General features: G+C 40.7%; 1 protein-coding gene across 1 annotated transcript; it reads left to right on the top strand.

Annotated features, from left to right (window-relative positions):
- On the top strand, positions 8,996-11,101 carry LOC109127387 (DNA repair protein REV1-like). The gene is made up of 6 exons (XM_019232018.1): positions 8,996-9,201; positions 9,434-9,578; positions 9,764-9,879; positions 9,962-10,038; positions 10,209-10,699; positions 10,940-11,101. The coding sequence occupies exons 1-6, from the start codon at positions 9,038-9,040 to the stop codon at positions 11,099-11,101; spliced, it is 1,155 nt and encodes a 384-aa protein (XP_019087563.1). The 5' UTR covers positions 8,996-9,037.

Below are 11,227 nucleotides of genomic sequence, written 5' to 3'. Positions count from 1 at the left end.
ACTGATGAAGTTGTGGTTGACAAAGGCAAGAGTAAAGTGGTTGAGGAACCAAAGCAAGACAACACCATTGATGAAGTTTTCAAGAAGAATAAAGAGATTGCCAAGGAGACTCTATTTGTACCTCCACCTTATGAGCCAAGACTGCCATTTCCTAGTAGGTTTAAGAAGCAACAAGTGGACAAGTATATAGCTAAGTTTAATGCTCAAATGAAAGATGTTGCCATCACAATGCCAATCATTGATGCATTTTTGCTGAACCCATCATACAATTAGTTCCTCAAAGATGCAGTTATGGAAAAGAAGAAAGCTCTTCCAGGAATGGTAGGGTACCTAGGCGCCTGGTGCACTGTCCGTGTCGTCCACCGGGATCACTTCGCCTAGAAGATCCGTCCCAAGTGCTCGTACAGCTGGAGTCTCCATTCATGCCATGTCGATCAAGGTAGGTGAAGGAAGTGTGAACTCTGGAACATCCAGGGGTGGTTCAGGGATATCTCCAAAGTTTAAGTCCAGAAGGTCGTCTCCATCTATCGGGGGTGCGTATGCATAGGGACTGGGCACTATGGTCGGTGTAGCAGAGCTATCCGAAGAGATGTCGATGACACTCGATGGTGCCCCAAATGCCCGTAGAGACTGAAAGGACCCTGAGGAGATACTGATGTAATCCTCCACCATCATAATCTCCTTCTCCTCCAGCTCTGGTTCCAAGCAAACACATTCTTCCAAACTTTCCAGGACTTCCAGGACCTTCTTCTCGGGAGTAATTTCCCTAAGTGTTCCGACTGGCTTCTGAAGAGTATCCTTTGCAGTGCTAGATCCACAATCAGCAACAGTCCTCGAGGACTCCCCCCTAACAACCTCACGGTAGAGGACGCGGACGTGGTAGTAGCCGTGGACGCGGCAGGTGGTAGTAGTCGTGGACGCGGCAGGTTGGGAAGAGGGGGTAGGACTATGGGTCTACCGCCCCCAGGGTACTACTACCGTGAGGTTGTTAGGGGGGAGTCGTCGAGGACTGTTGCTGATTGTGGATCTAGCACTGCAAAGGATACTCTTTGGAAGCCAGTCGGAACACTTAGGGAAGTTACTCTTGAGAAGAAGGTCGTGGAAGTCCTGGAAAGTTTGGAAGAATGTATTTGCTTGGAACCAGAGCTGGAGGAGAAGGAGATTGTGATGGTGGAGGATTACATCAGTATCTCCTCAGGGTCCTTTCAGTCTCTATGGGCATTTGGGGCACCATCGAGTGTCATCAACATCTCTTTGGATAACTCTGCTACACCGACCATAGTGCCCAGTCCCTATGCATACGTACCCCGATAGATGTAGATGACCTTCGGGACTTAAAATTTGGACATATCCCTGAACCACCCCTGGATGTTCTGGAGTTCACACTTCCTTCACCTACCTCGATCGACATGGCATGGATGGAGACTCCAGCTGTACAAGCACTTGGGACGGATCTTCTAGCCACAGTTATCCCGGTGGACGACACGGACAGTGCACCAGGCGCCTAGGTACCCTACTGTTTTCTTTGTGGACTTTTAGGACATTACCCACTTGATTGTCAGCTCTATACCTTGTATGCACTGTTGTGCAACGTCTGCTTGATTTGCAGAGTAAGAGGACATTACTCCGCCCACTTGCTACCCAGGTTGCACCTACTCCCAGTGTAGTTTTTGGTTCCCCTGATCTGTGTAGATATCCTAAACCTTAGTTAGGTAACCGGCACTAACCATATTTTTGCGTGTACAGTGGCGGCTTTGGTTAGGCCCCTAGTGACTTGTGGCTCTATCTTGTACCATCTTTTTGGGTGTGGTTGGTTTGTAACTAGGTTTGAATAAGCGATCTGTATATATGGATACAACCGTGATGTTTGAAACTTATGTTATAACCATGCTATGTTTATATTCTCGTTCTTGCCTTTGATTGTTTTATCTTTATTTGCTTGTGAGTGATTGTTTCTGTTTGTTTATCTCAAGGAGTCTTAGCTTAAGGCGTGTAGAAGTTTAGGGAGTCCGGAAAGCAAAAGAGAAAGTTAGGTAAAAACCCTAGAAGCTAGAACGATTATCCCCAAACCTCACTGAACAAGAGATGAATCGAGAGCCACACCATACATATTGACGTAGAGAATCATGCATGAAGACCAAGAGTGAAAGGAAGTTACATGACGATAGGATACCTTAGTCGAAGGAAAGATCAAGAAGTCATATCACTCATTAGACGACAATGAAAGAAGGTTTGGAAGAATGAGTTGACGACCCAACTCAAAGGAGAAAGACAATATGCAAGGCGCACATCACGACGAAAGAAAGGAGGAAGGATGCATACAAAGCCAAAGAAGAAGGTGCAAGAAAATAATGGTGAAGACCATGATGATTGTAAGGAGCCATTCGAAGACTACATGAAGATGGCGCTAAGGGCTTTCTAGTCGCGACCAACATTGCAGAATTCAAGGACGAATTATTTTAAGGGGAGGAGAATGTAATACGCCTCACCGCGACTAATGCTTGGACGGAACAGCCTTGCCACGGTCGGCCAACTAAAACCCATTATTCCATTAAGGAAGGATAATTTTGGCTCAGACATTCAAAGGGGCAATACAAAGGAGTGATGAGGCACACCTAACGACCAAGAAGGAAATGCCATATCAAGATTGATTCTCCGTCAAATGGGAAAAATGGTATGGAAGGCCAGGCTATCGACAATGTCCCTAAGTTGGTCGAGGAACCTATAGGTAAGATCTTAGGATTAGATTTATCTAGGAAGCCTTACCTGGTCTAGGAATTTAGGAAGGGTTAAGGAAGTTGGACTAAGGAAGGTTGGTGTGGATTAAGTTTGATAGTTGGCCATGGCAGTAACAGCGGACATAGGCGATCCGGACAGTGACGGTACATGCTAACGCGGGTTACTATTAGTAATCTAGACGATGGTAGTACAAGCTGACGCGGATTGTCATTAGTAGCCCGAATAATGGTGGCACCGGCCAGTGGGGAATGGCCATCGGTGAGGCGGATAGTGGTATCGCCGGTTGATGCCGTTTACCCTCTGTAATTTGCACAAATAAATGACTGGTCCGGTACGTATCATTCTCTTAGGCTGGTACGAGAGCAGGTACCCTTACGTTTCACCCACCAGTTCGGTACCCGGTGGTTGGACATGGCCGTACCGGTACGCTAACGGACGGACGGTCGTGATGTAAGGACGCTAGCTAAGGGAATGGACGGCCTAGATTGTCCCCAAGGTGATGCTTATCCGATCAGCATCCGTCCTTATCCATATGGCTGTGATGCTTATCCAAAACCGTTGTCCTTATCCGTTCGCCATGTGTCGCCATCGGAGCTGCGAAGAGTGTCCGCCATGTGTTGCGTCAAGGACCGTCCTGTGCCACGTCCTGCTTGGGGTAACCGACCGTGGGAGGCTATATAAACCCCCCCTCCCCGTCCATTTCTCCTCACACCTGGACAAGCGCGCGGAGAGCAGCAAAGCGCGGGAAAACCTTAGCGTTTAATTTTAGTTTATTAATTATTTAATTGAGGTTAGTGTTAATTACTTGATTAGTTTAGGATTAAGTTAGTTAAGTAGGATTAAGGTAGTTAATCAAGGTTAAGTTAGTTAATCATGATTAAATTAGATAATTAGGATTAGGTTGGGTTCATTAGGATTAAGGCTTGTTAACTTTTTCCATTAGTACATATTTATCGTTGCATTGTGCTTATGTTGCATGTGTTATGGTTTGATATAGCGTTGCGATGGTATAGCCGTGATGCTGAACGTTTAGTCGCATTATAGTTATGATGTCCGATCGCTTGCATGCATGTTAGTTACTTGTATCTAGGTAGCTAGTATTAGGTGAATCATGAGGATCCCGCCGTCTGCTGTGCGTTGCGTGTAACTCCGTAACATTATGGCTTACGCAGGTTCGGAGCGGGTCATGTCCAGCCGGACGCTACATGAAGATGTAGTATGAAGGAATGTGTATCCTTTTTAGACTTTGTGTCTAGGGGTGGGAGACATTTCCTTGGGAGATCATGTATTCGATAGGGTCCCAGTTTAGAATAGAAGCATGCATATTTATTATCTCCGCTGCATACTTAAATTCGAGTCTTCATGTATTGCATTTCGTTGCTTGTTGCATTGTATCTTTGTTTGTTTGTTGGGTCTGGATTGCTTGCTTCTTAGGAATGGGTAGATGAGTAGGATTTCCTTGGGTAGAGGGGTAGGATTTCCATAGGTATCACGGGTAGGATTACCTTAAATATCGGCCTCACTAAGTAATGCTAGATTACTTATGATTCTACTTAATTTTTCCAGGAATCCTTATCCAAAAGATCTTCGTAGAAAAAGCAACGTGACCTAGGTGAATCAATGTAGGTTTTACAGCTTTTGTAAATTCTTACTATGTATATTATATATGGTTTTCAAAGAGGATCCAAAAGCTATATAAACGTTTTGGTAACGATTTTCGCGTATATTATACATATGTAAAGACTCGAATTTTCCAAAAGCTAAATGGTTATTCCAACTGATATTAAGTCTTGTCCGGACTTAACACAACTCTCGCTAGCGGTATGGGTTGCAAAGCCTTAGGCCGTGTTCGAGAGGTCGAGCGCTCGTGGTTGGATGACCATGCTAATTGGATTCGTTCCGAAAGACTTGGTTGGTTGACTACGAGAGTCCTACGTAGCGCTCCCGATTTTTATTATATTTCGGATTGTAACACCCCCGACCCATTCTAGGCCAAGAACAGACCGAGAGCATCACGTATAGAACGCCTGCAGCTGGTCGACTGAGGTTTCCGGAACGCATCTGATCGCCCAAGCCGTCCAACCGCAGATGCCTGTTCCTCACAAATCACGGCCTAAGGCTTTGCAACCCGTACCGCGATGCGCGAGTTGTGATTAGCCCGGACTAGACTAATAAATATCATTGGGAGACACGAGGTTTTAAGAAAAACATCGCCTTTATTGATAATGTTAAATCGAGTATTACATAATATATATACAAAACTATATCTTACAAAGGCAAGGAAATCTACACCGGTTGGCCTAACGTCCTTTACTACCCCTAAGCTCTCCCCACTAAGGTTACCTATAAAACAAATTGGGTAGCGTCCTCAGTAATCTAATATTACTCAGTAAGTCCGGGATTCTAATAAGATAACCCAACCCAACCCCAAAATAACAATCAGTAAGCAAGCAGCGGAAATAAAAAATCAAGGCGGCTTAGAAGCCTCAAGCCAAAGAAATCAATATGCAATGCTTATCTCCTAGTTTGGGCCCCTATCAAATCCATGATATCCCAAGGCAATGCCTCACACCCCTAGACACAAAGTCTAAAAGAGATACACATTCCTTCATACTACATCGTCATGTAGCGTCCGGCCGGGCAGGATCCGCTCCGAACCTTCGTAAGCCATCACGTTACGGAGTTACACAGAACACACAGCAGACGGACGGGATCCTCATGATTCGCCTAATACAAACTATCTAAATGATACTAACTAACATGCAAGAAAGCAATAATATAACGATCGGACAGCATAATGGCAATGCGACTAAGCGTCCAACATCACGGCTATACCATTGCGATGCTACATTAACAAGCAATCACACAAGCAACATAACAACAATGCAAGCAAGCAAACAATAGTGCAAGCAAAGCAACACAAATAACCCGATAATAATACTCCCTATTATTCTAAATCTAAAATTCTAACTTCACTCTAAATAACTAAACAAATAAATAAATAATTAAATAACTAATTAATTATTTAAATAAATAAATAACTAATTAATTAAATAAATTAAACCCTATCGCGTACTACCCTACGCGCTTCGGAAATTTACCTTAGCCTAGCGACTAAGACTCCTAGACTCTCTACCAACTCCCTCGGACTCTCGCTCGTGGACCTTCGGACACTCCCTACCCGGGACGGTTTTTGTTTGATTTTGGTGTGAAGAGAAACGAAATGGGAAGAGGAGTTTATATAGGTGCCCAAGCTCGGTGGTAGAAGCAGCTGGAAGTGGATAGGGATCACGGAGTCACGACACATGGGCGGACACTAATCTCCCTCCGGGCGGCGACACATGGCGGATAGGCTTGGGCGTTCTTATCCACAACCCTATCTCCTCCTATCGGATAAGCATCACCTTCGATCAATCATGGCCGTCCATTTCAGCAGCCTGCTTGGCAGCTATGGTACGCGGACGTATGGTATACGGGCGGACGCGTACGACTATCGGCCAAAGACTGTACCACCGTACCAAAATCCGATTTTTCCGTTCGTCTTCAATTTTTCTTCGACCAAAAGCTTTGTATCAATCTCCTATGGCTATTCCCCCCTAACTAATTAATATTCTTTTTTTTTTGTTAAATCCAGAAACCAATAATTTAAATCTAAAATCCAAAAACTTAATTCTATAATCTAGAATGTAAAAACCACTTAAATTAAATCTCTCAAACATTTATGGTCTAAAGTGAAATTTCCTCTTTGCATTTGTATTTTGAATAAATGTAAATGCATTTGATATCTTTAGACCATCTCTAATGGGAGGTTACTATTTTGAGACTCTTATAATTTTTTACCATTAAAATGTGTACTTTTTTAAAACAAGAACTTTTAGAAATTTTTTTAAAATTATCCCCCTCCAATGGTAAAACTCCTACTAGGATTCTTCTTTTTTTTTAAAAAAAAATATTATTTTTAAAAAAAAATTATTTAAAAAAAAAATATTATTTTAAAAGAAAATTTTATTTTTAAACTAAAAATATTTGAAATAGAACATAATTCTTTTTATTTGTAGGCAGTTCTTGTTTTTTAGAAGCTTTTTTGCGTTGTTATGTTTTGCAATACTTTGTTTTTGTTTTGTTTCATCGATATCTAATAAAAATTCAGACGTCAAAAAAAACTTGGGAAAACGTCCTATTTCTCCCTCGGAACTATCATATCGTATTAGATCCACACCGAACTTTGACCTCGTTCTATAGCTCCTTCGAACTTAAGTCGTCCACCTATTTCTACCCGAATCCATAGTTCTATTGCTATTTTCTCTTCGGATTAAAACTTCTCATCTAATTCTCCATAAATTTGGTTTATACGGTTTATAATTGGTTTAATATTTGCTTAACTAACTAATAAATCCTATTAACCGGATTAAATCTTATTTCAACCCGATTTTAAAATTAAACCCATCAAACCGGATGAAGAAAGCTGAAAATTTAACCACAAAAAAATAAAGCTTAAAAACAATTGAGAAACCTTTGCATAAAACTCATTAATCTCTCGTCAGCCAAGGTAGACTAATCCTTTGGATTTTGAATTGAGGATTTCGATTATGTGGGTTATTAGATAGAAGAAGACTGGGGAAAAACTTTTGGGTCTTGTGGCAAATTGGCAATGATGTGATTTTAGCATAAAGTTTGCTGTTTTGAGAAGAAGATGGGATCTGGGCGGAGCAAATCATGTTGTGGCTCGTCTGTGGTGAGAGGAGATGATGATATCGATGTGGCTTAATCTCCTCTGTCGTCTTCTAGTGGTGGTGAAGCGGAGAAGATCAAAGAGTCTTTGTGTGGTCTTCACTCTTCTTGTCTTCACGACAATGACGATGATAATAATGATGACCAGGTCTGGGTTTTTTTTTAATGTAGTTTCGATTGTTTTATGGAATTAGGTCAAAATCATGAGTCTTGATTTCTTTAGGTGTGTAATGGATGGATAAGGAATGGTCATGGAAGTGATTCACGGCGTAGAATGGAATCAAGGAATCAAAGAGATGATTCAAATTGCTATGAAAATTGACCGATGAACAAAAATCTTAAAATTTGCCCAGAAAAAAAAAATCTGAAAACGAAAGACGTGGGTAACATCGACGACACTAGATTGGTTCATCCTTATCGACAGATTATCAAATCTCAATTGAAATGATTTTTGGTTAATTGCAATGATTTTCCAATGTACTTTTGTAATTTTGAAATCAAAATTCACAAAATAGTAATTTTTTTTTAGTTTCAAAAACCGGGTGAAGAAAAATATGTTAGACATATTGTTTACGGGTCGGGTCAAATTTTTAATGTTGTCTGGTTTGAAAAATTGGTTACATACCAGATTTGTGTCGGTTTGTTAGTAAACCGTTTAAACCAAAAAAATTGGAGAAATAGCAATAGAATTACGAATTCGGGTAGAAATAGGTGGACGACTTAAGCTCGAAGGAGCTATAGAACAAGGTCAAAGTTCGGTGTGGATTTAATACGATATGATAGTTCCGAGGGGGAAATAGGACGTTTTCCCAAAAAACTTCTCACTAATTTGCTTAGATCAATGGTTTTAAAAACGGACCGAAAGGTGAACCAAAAATCTTCCGGGTCACTGGGTCAACCGGTCAGAACGGTTGAACCACGGGTCAATTAGTTTATTGGTTTATTTAAATGTTATGAATATAACATCTACATTTATATAAATATATGAACAAAACATACATAATTAATTACTAAACAACTAAAAATAATCTTTTAAATGATTAGATAAAATAAAAGGTGATTTTTTTTATAAATAACAACTTATCTTTATAATATGGTCCGAGTTTGAATTGTGATAAACATAAAATATTCTAATTTGATACTGACCGTTGGTCCGACCCGGCGGTTCAACCACCGGTTCACGGGTTTTTAGCCGGTTTTTCTGGTTTTTTGTGGATTTTTATTTGTCCGGTTTTAAGAGGTAACCCGGACTGGAATGTCTACCGGGTCGTGGTTGGACCGGTCCGGTCTGGGTTTCAATACATTGCCTAGATGGTAATCTTCACTAACTAAAGATTTGGATTCAAGAGAAATAAATTGTATCCTCAATTAGATGTGTGATCATAATGGAAAAAGAAGTTATCAGGTTATAATTGTAAACTTTAAAACATATGGGGAGATTTGGAAAATATATACAAGTTCGAGTACTAATCTGAGAACGTTCGTGTTTTTGTATATAAAAACCCCACTGGGAAAGCTTCTTCTTCGTCTCGCTCGCTCTGAGATTTCATCATCCCCAACAACAACAATGAAACGTAGCGTGGGTTCGAATTCTTCAAACAATCGTGGCAGTGGGAGTAACAAGAAGGCTAAGAAGAAGAATCCGAGTAATCAGAAAACCCTAGGCGCCGCATGGGGCGCTGCTTCTTCTCGTTCTTCTTTCCGGTCTTCTCCTTTCTCCGATTTCGGAAGGTCCTTCTCTCATTCTCTGCCATTTTAGTGTTGGGTTGTGGTTAAATTTCGAAATTCCCATGTAAAAGGTGAAAATTTAACTGCTTGTTCTGAGAACGATTGAAAACGAATATGCACTTCGTCACTTGTGAATTACAAGGAAGATGCATTGTGATGGGTTTTGAATTGTTAGGAACTGTAAATTACATTGTGGTTTTAATTTTCTGTGGTTTTTCTATGTTTTTGTTGTTAGTTACATGGAAGTGAAGAATCGGAAACTTCAGAACCAATTTGAGACTGAGGCTTCCGCTTCTTCTCACGGTGTTTCGGGTTCTGAGAAACTTATTTTCCAAGGAGTTTCAATCTTTGTGGATGGTTTCACCTTTCCTTCCCATCAGGTTTATGCTCTGTTCTTTTGGTTCTGATCAGTTTTCAGTTCTGTTGGTGTCTAGTTTTCTGATCTCCAATGTTATATAAACTGTGCAGGTGAAGAGGTCTTAGAATTTCTTGATTTTTTTTCCTTTTCTGTAGTGAAGTATGACTGGTGGATTATCTGTGGTTAACTGTGTCTAGATCTCTGTAGGAGTTGAAAGGATACATGATGAAGTATGGTGGAAGATTCGAGAACTACTTCTCTAGGCGTTCTGTAACACATATCATCTGCAGCAACCTTCCAGATAGTAAAGTCAAGAATCTACGGTTAGTTTTCCTTAGATTCTTAAAAATCCTGTCTAAGTTCTTGCAAGGTCGTGTCTTAAAATGGTGTTTTATTTCCAATCAGGGCATTCAGCAGAGGGTTACCTGTTGTGAAACCCACATGGATAGTGGACTCTATCTCTGCCAACAGACTTCTGGGCTGTAAGTCAATAGAGGATGATTTAGTTTCAGTTAAATCATGTAAACATAGGTAAAAATGTTTGGATTTGATCATTCGACTACTGTCATCTTCGTCTGCATTCATTTATTATTGCACACTTTTTACTTGTACATCTGATTCAATGCTTTGTGTTGTGATTATCACATCTCAGGGGTTCCTTACCAGCTAGATCAACTGAATGATACCCAGCCAAAGTTGTCTGCCTTTTTTGCACCCAGAAGCCATTTGACCCCTCAGATGGCTTCGCTGGTTACATCTTGTCAGCCTGATACTGGATACAGTGAAGCTGAAGAAGGAAGTTCAATTAGAGCTGAAGATTCAGAGGAAGCAAGAGACGACGTTAATGATGAGATTGACGGCGTTTATATCGAGAACACTATTGCAGAATTGACAGAAGAAACAGGAACTGGTGACCTGAAATCTTCTGAAATGAATGCAGAAATACTTGGTAATCATGACATAGAAGAAAAAGAAGTTACAAGTGAAATTCAATCCACTACCAATCTTCATTCCGCTTCAGACAACAAGCCCGTTTATGTAAATGGGAAGAATGATGGCAAATCGATTGCAACCGTTGCTGGATCTTCTACAAGGCGTCATTCAACTCTCGAGGATCCCAATTTCGTGGAAAACTACTTTAAGGTAAAACTTTATAGAAATATTGTTCGCCTGGTTTATTTCCACTCTCTGGTATCTCTTACAAAAGATTCATTTAGCTGCTGGTTTCTGGCTTCTCTATTACGCCTGTATTAACAGTTCTTTCAGCTGAAAGTAAGAGGGTCTCATTGTCAATTTATATAACTAGAAATAATTGGATGTATAGTATCGTTCCAATGAAGATTCTGAAGATGCTTTCTCTGTATGTCTTTTTTTTGTCTGCAGAATTCAAGGCTGCATTTTATTGGAACATGGAGAAACAGGTACCGTAAAAGATTTCATGGCTCTTCCAATGGACTGAAATGGGCAGATTCTGGTCAGAATGCAGCTGAAATGGCCAAGAAGTCAACCATTATCCACATTGATTTGGTAATTTCCTCAATCTAGGCTGTTTTCTTTATCTGCTGCTGTCTAAAAGTAAGGGAAGCAAAAGAAATCCGTGGCCAATTCTTCAATTTTGCATTTTCCCGCAGCACAATAGCTAGGCGTTTAAGCATGACATTGGACATAAAA

Source organism: Camelina sativa, chromosome 11 (genome assembly GCF_000633955.1).
Source record: "Camelina sativa cultivar DH55 chromosome 11, Cs, whole genome shotgun sequence".
Classification (NCBI taxonomy): Eukaryota; Viridiplantae; Streptophyta; class Magnoliopsida; order Brassicales; family Brassicaceae; genus Camelina; species Camelina sativa.
This window is presented reverse-complemented; position numbering and strand designations above follow the sequence as displayed.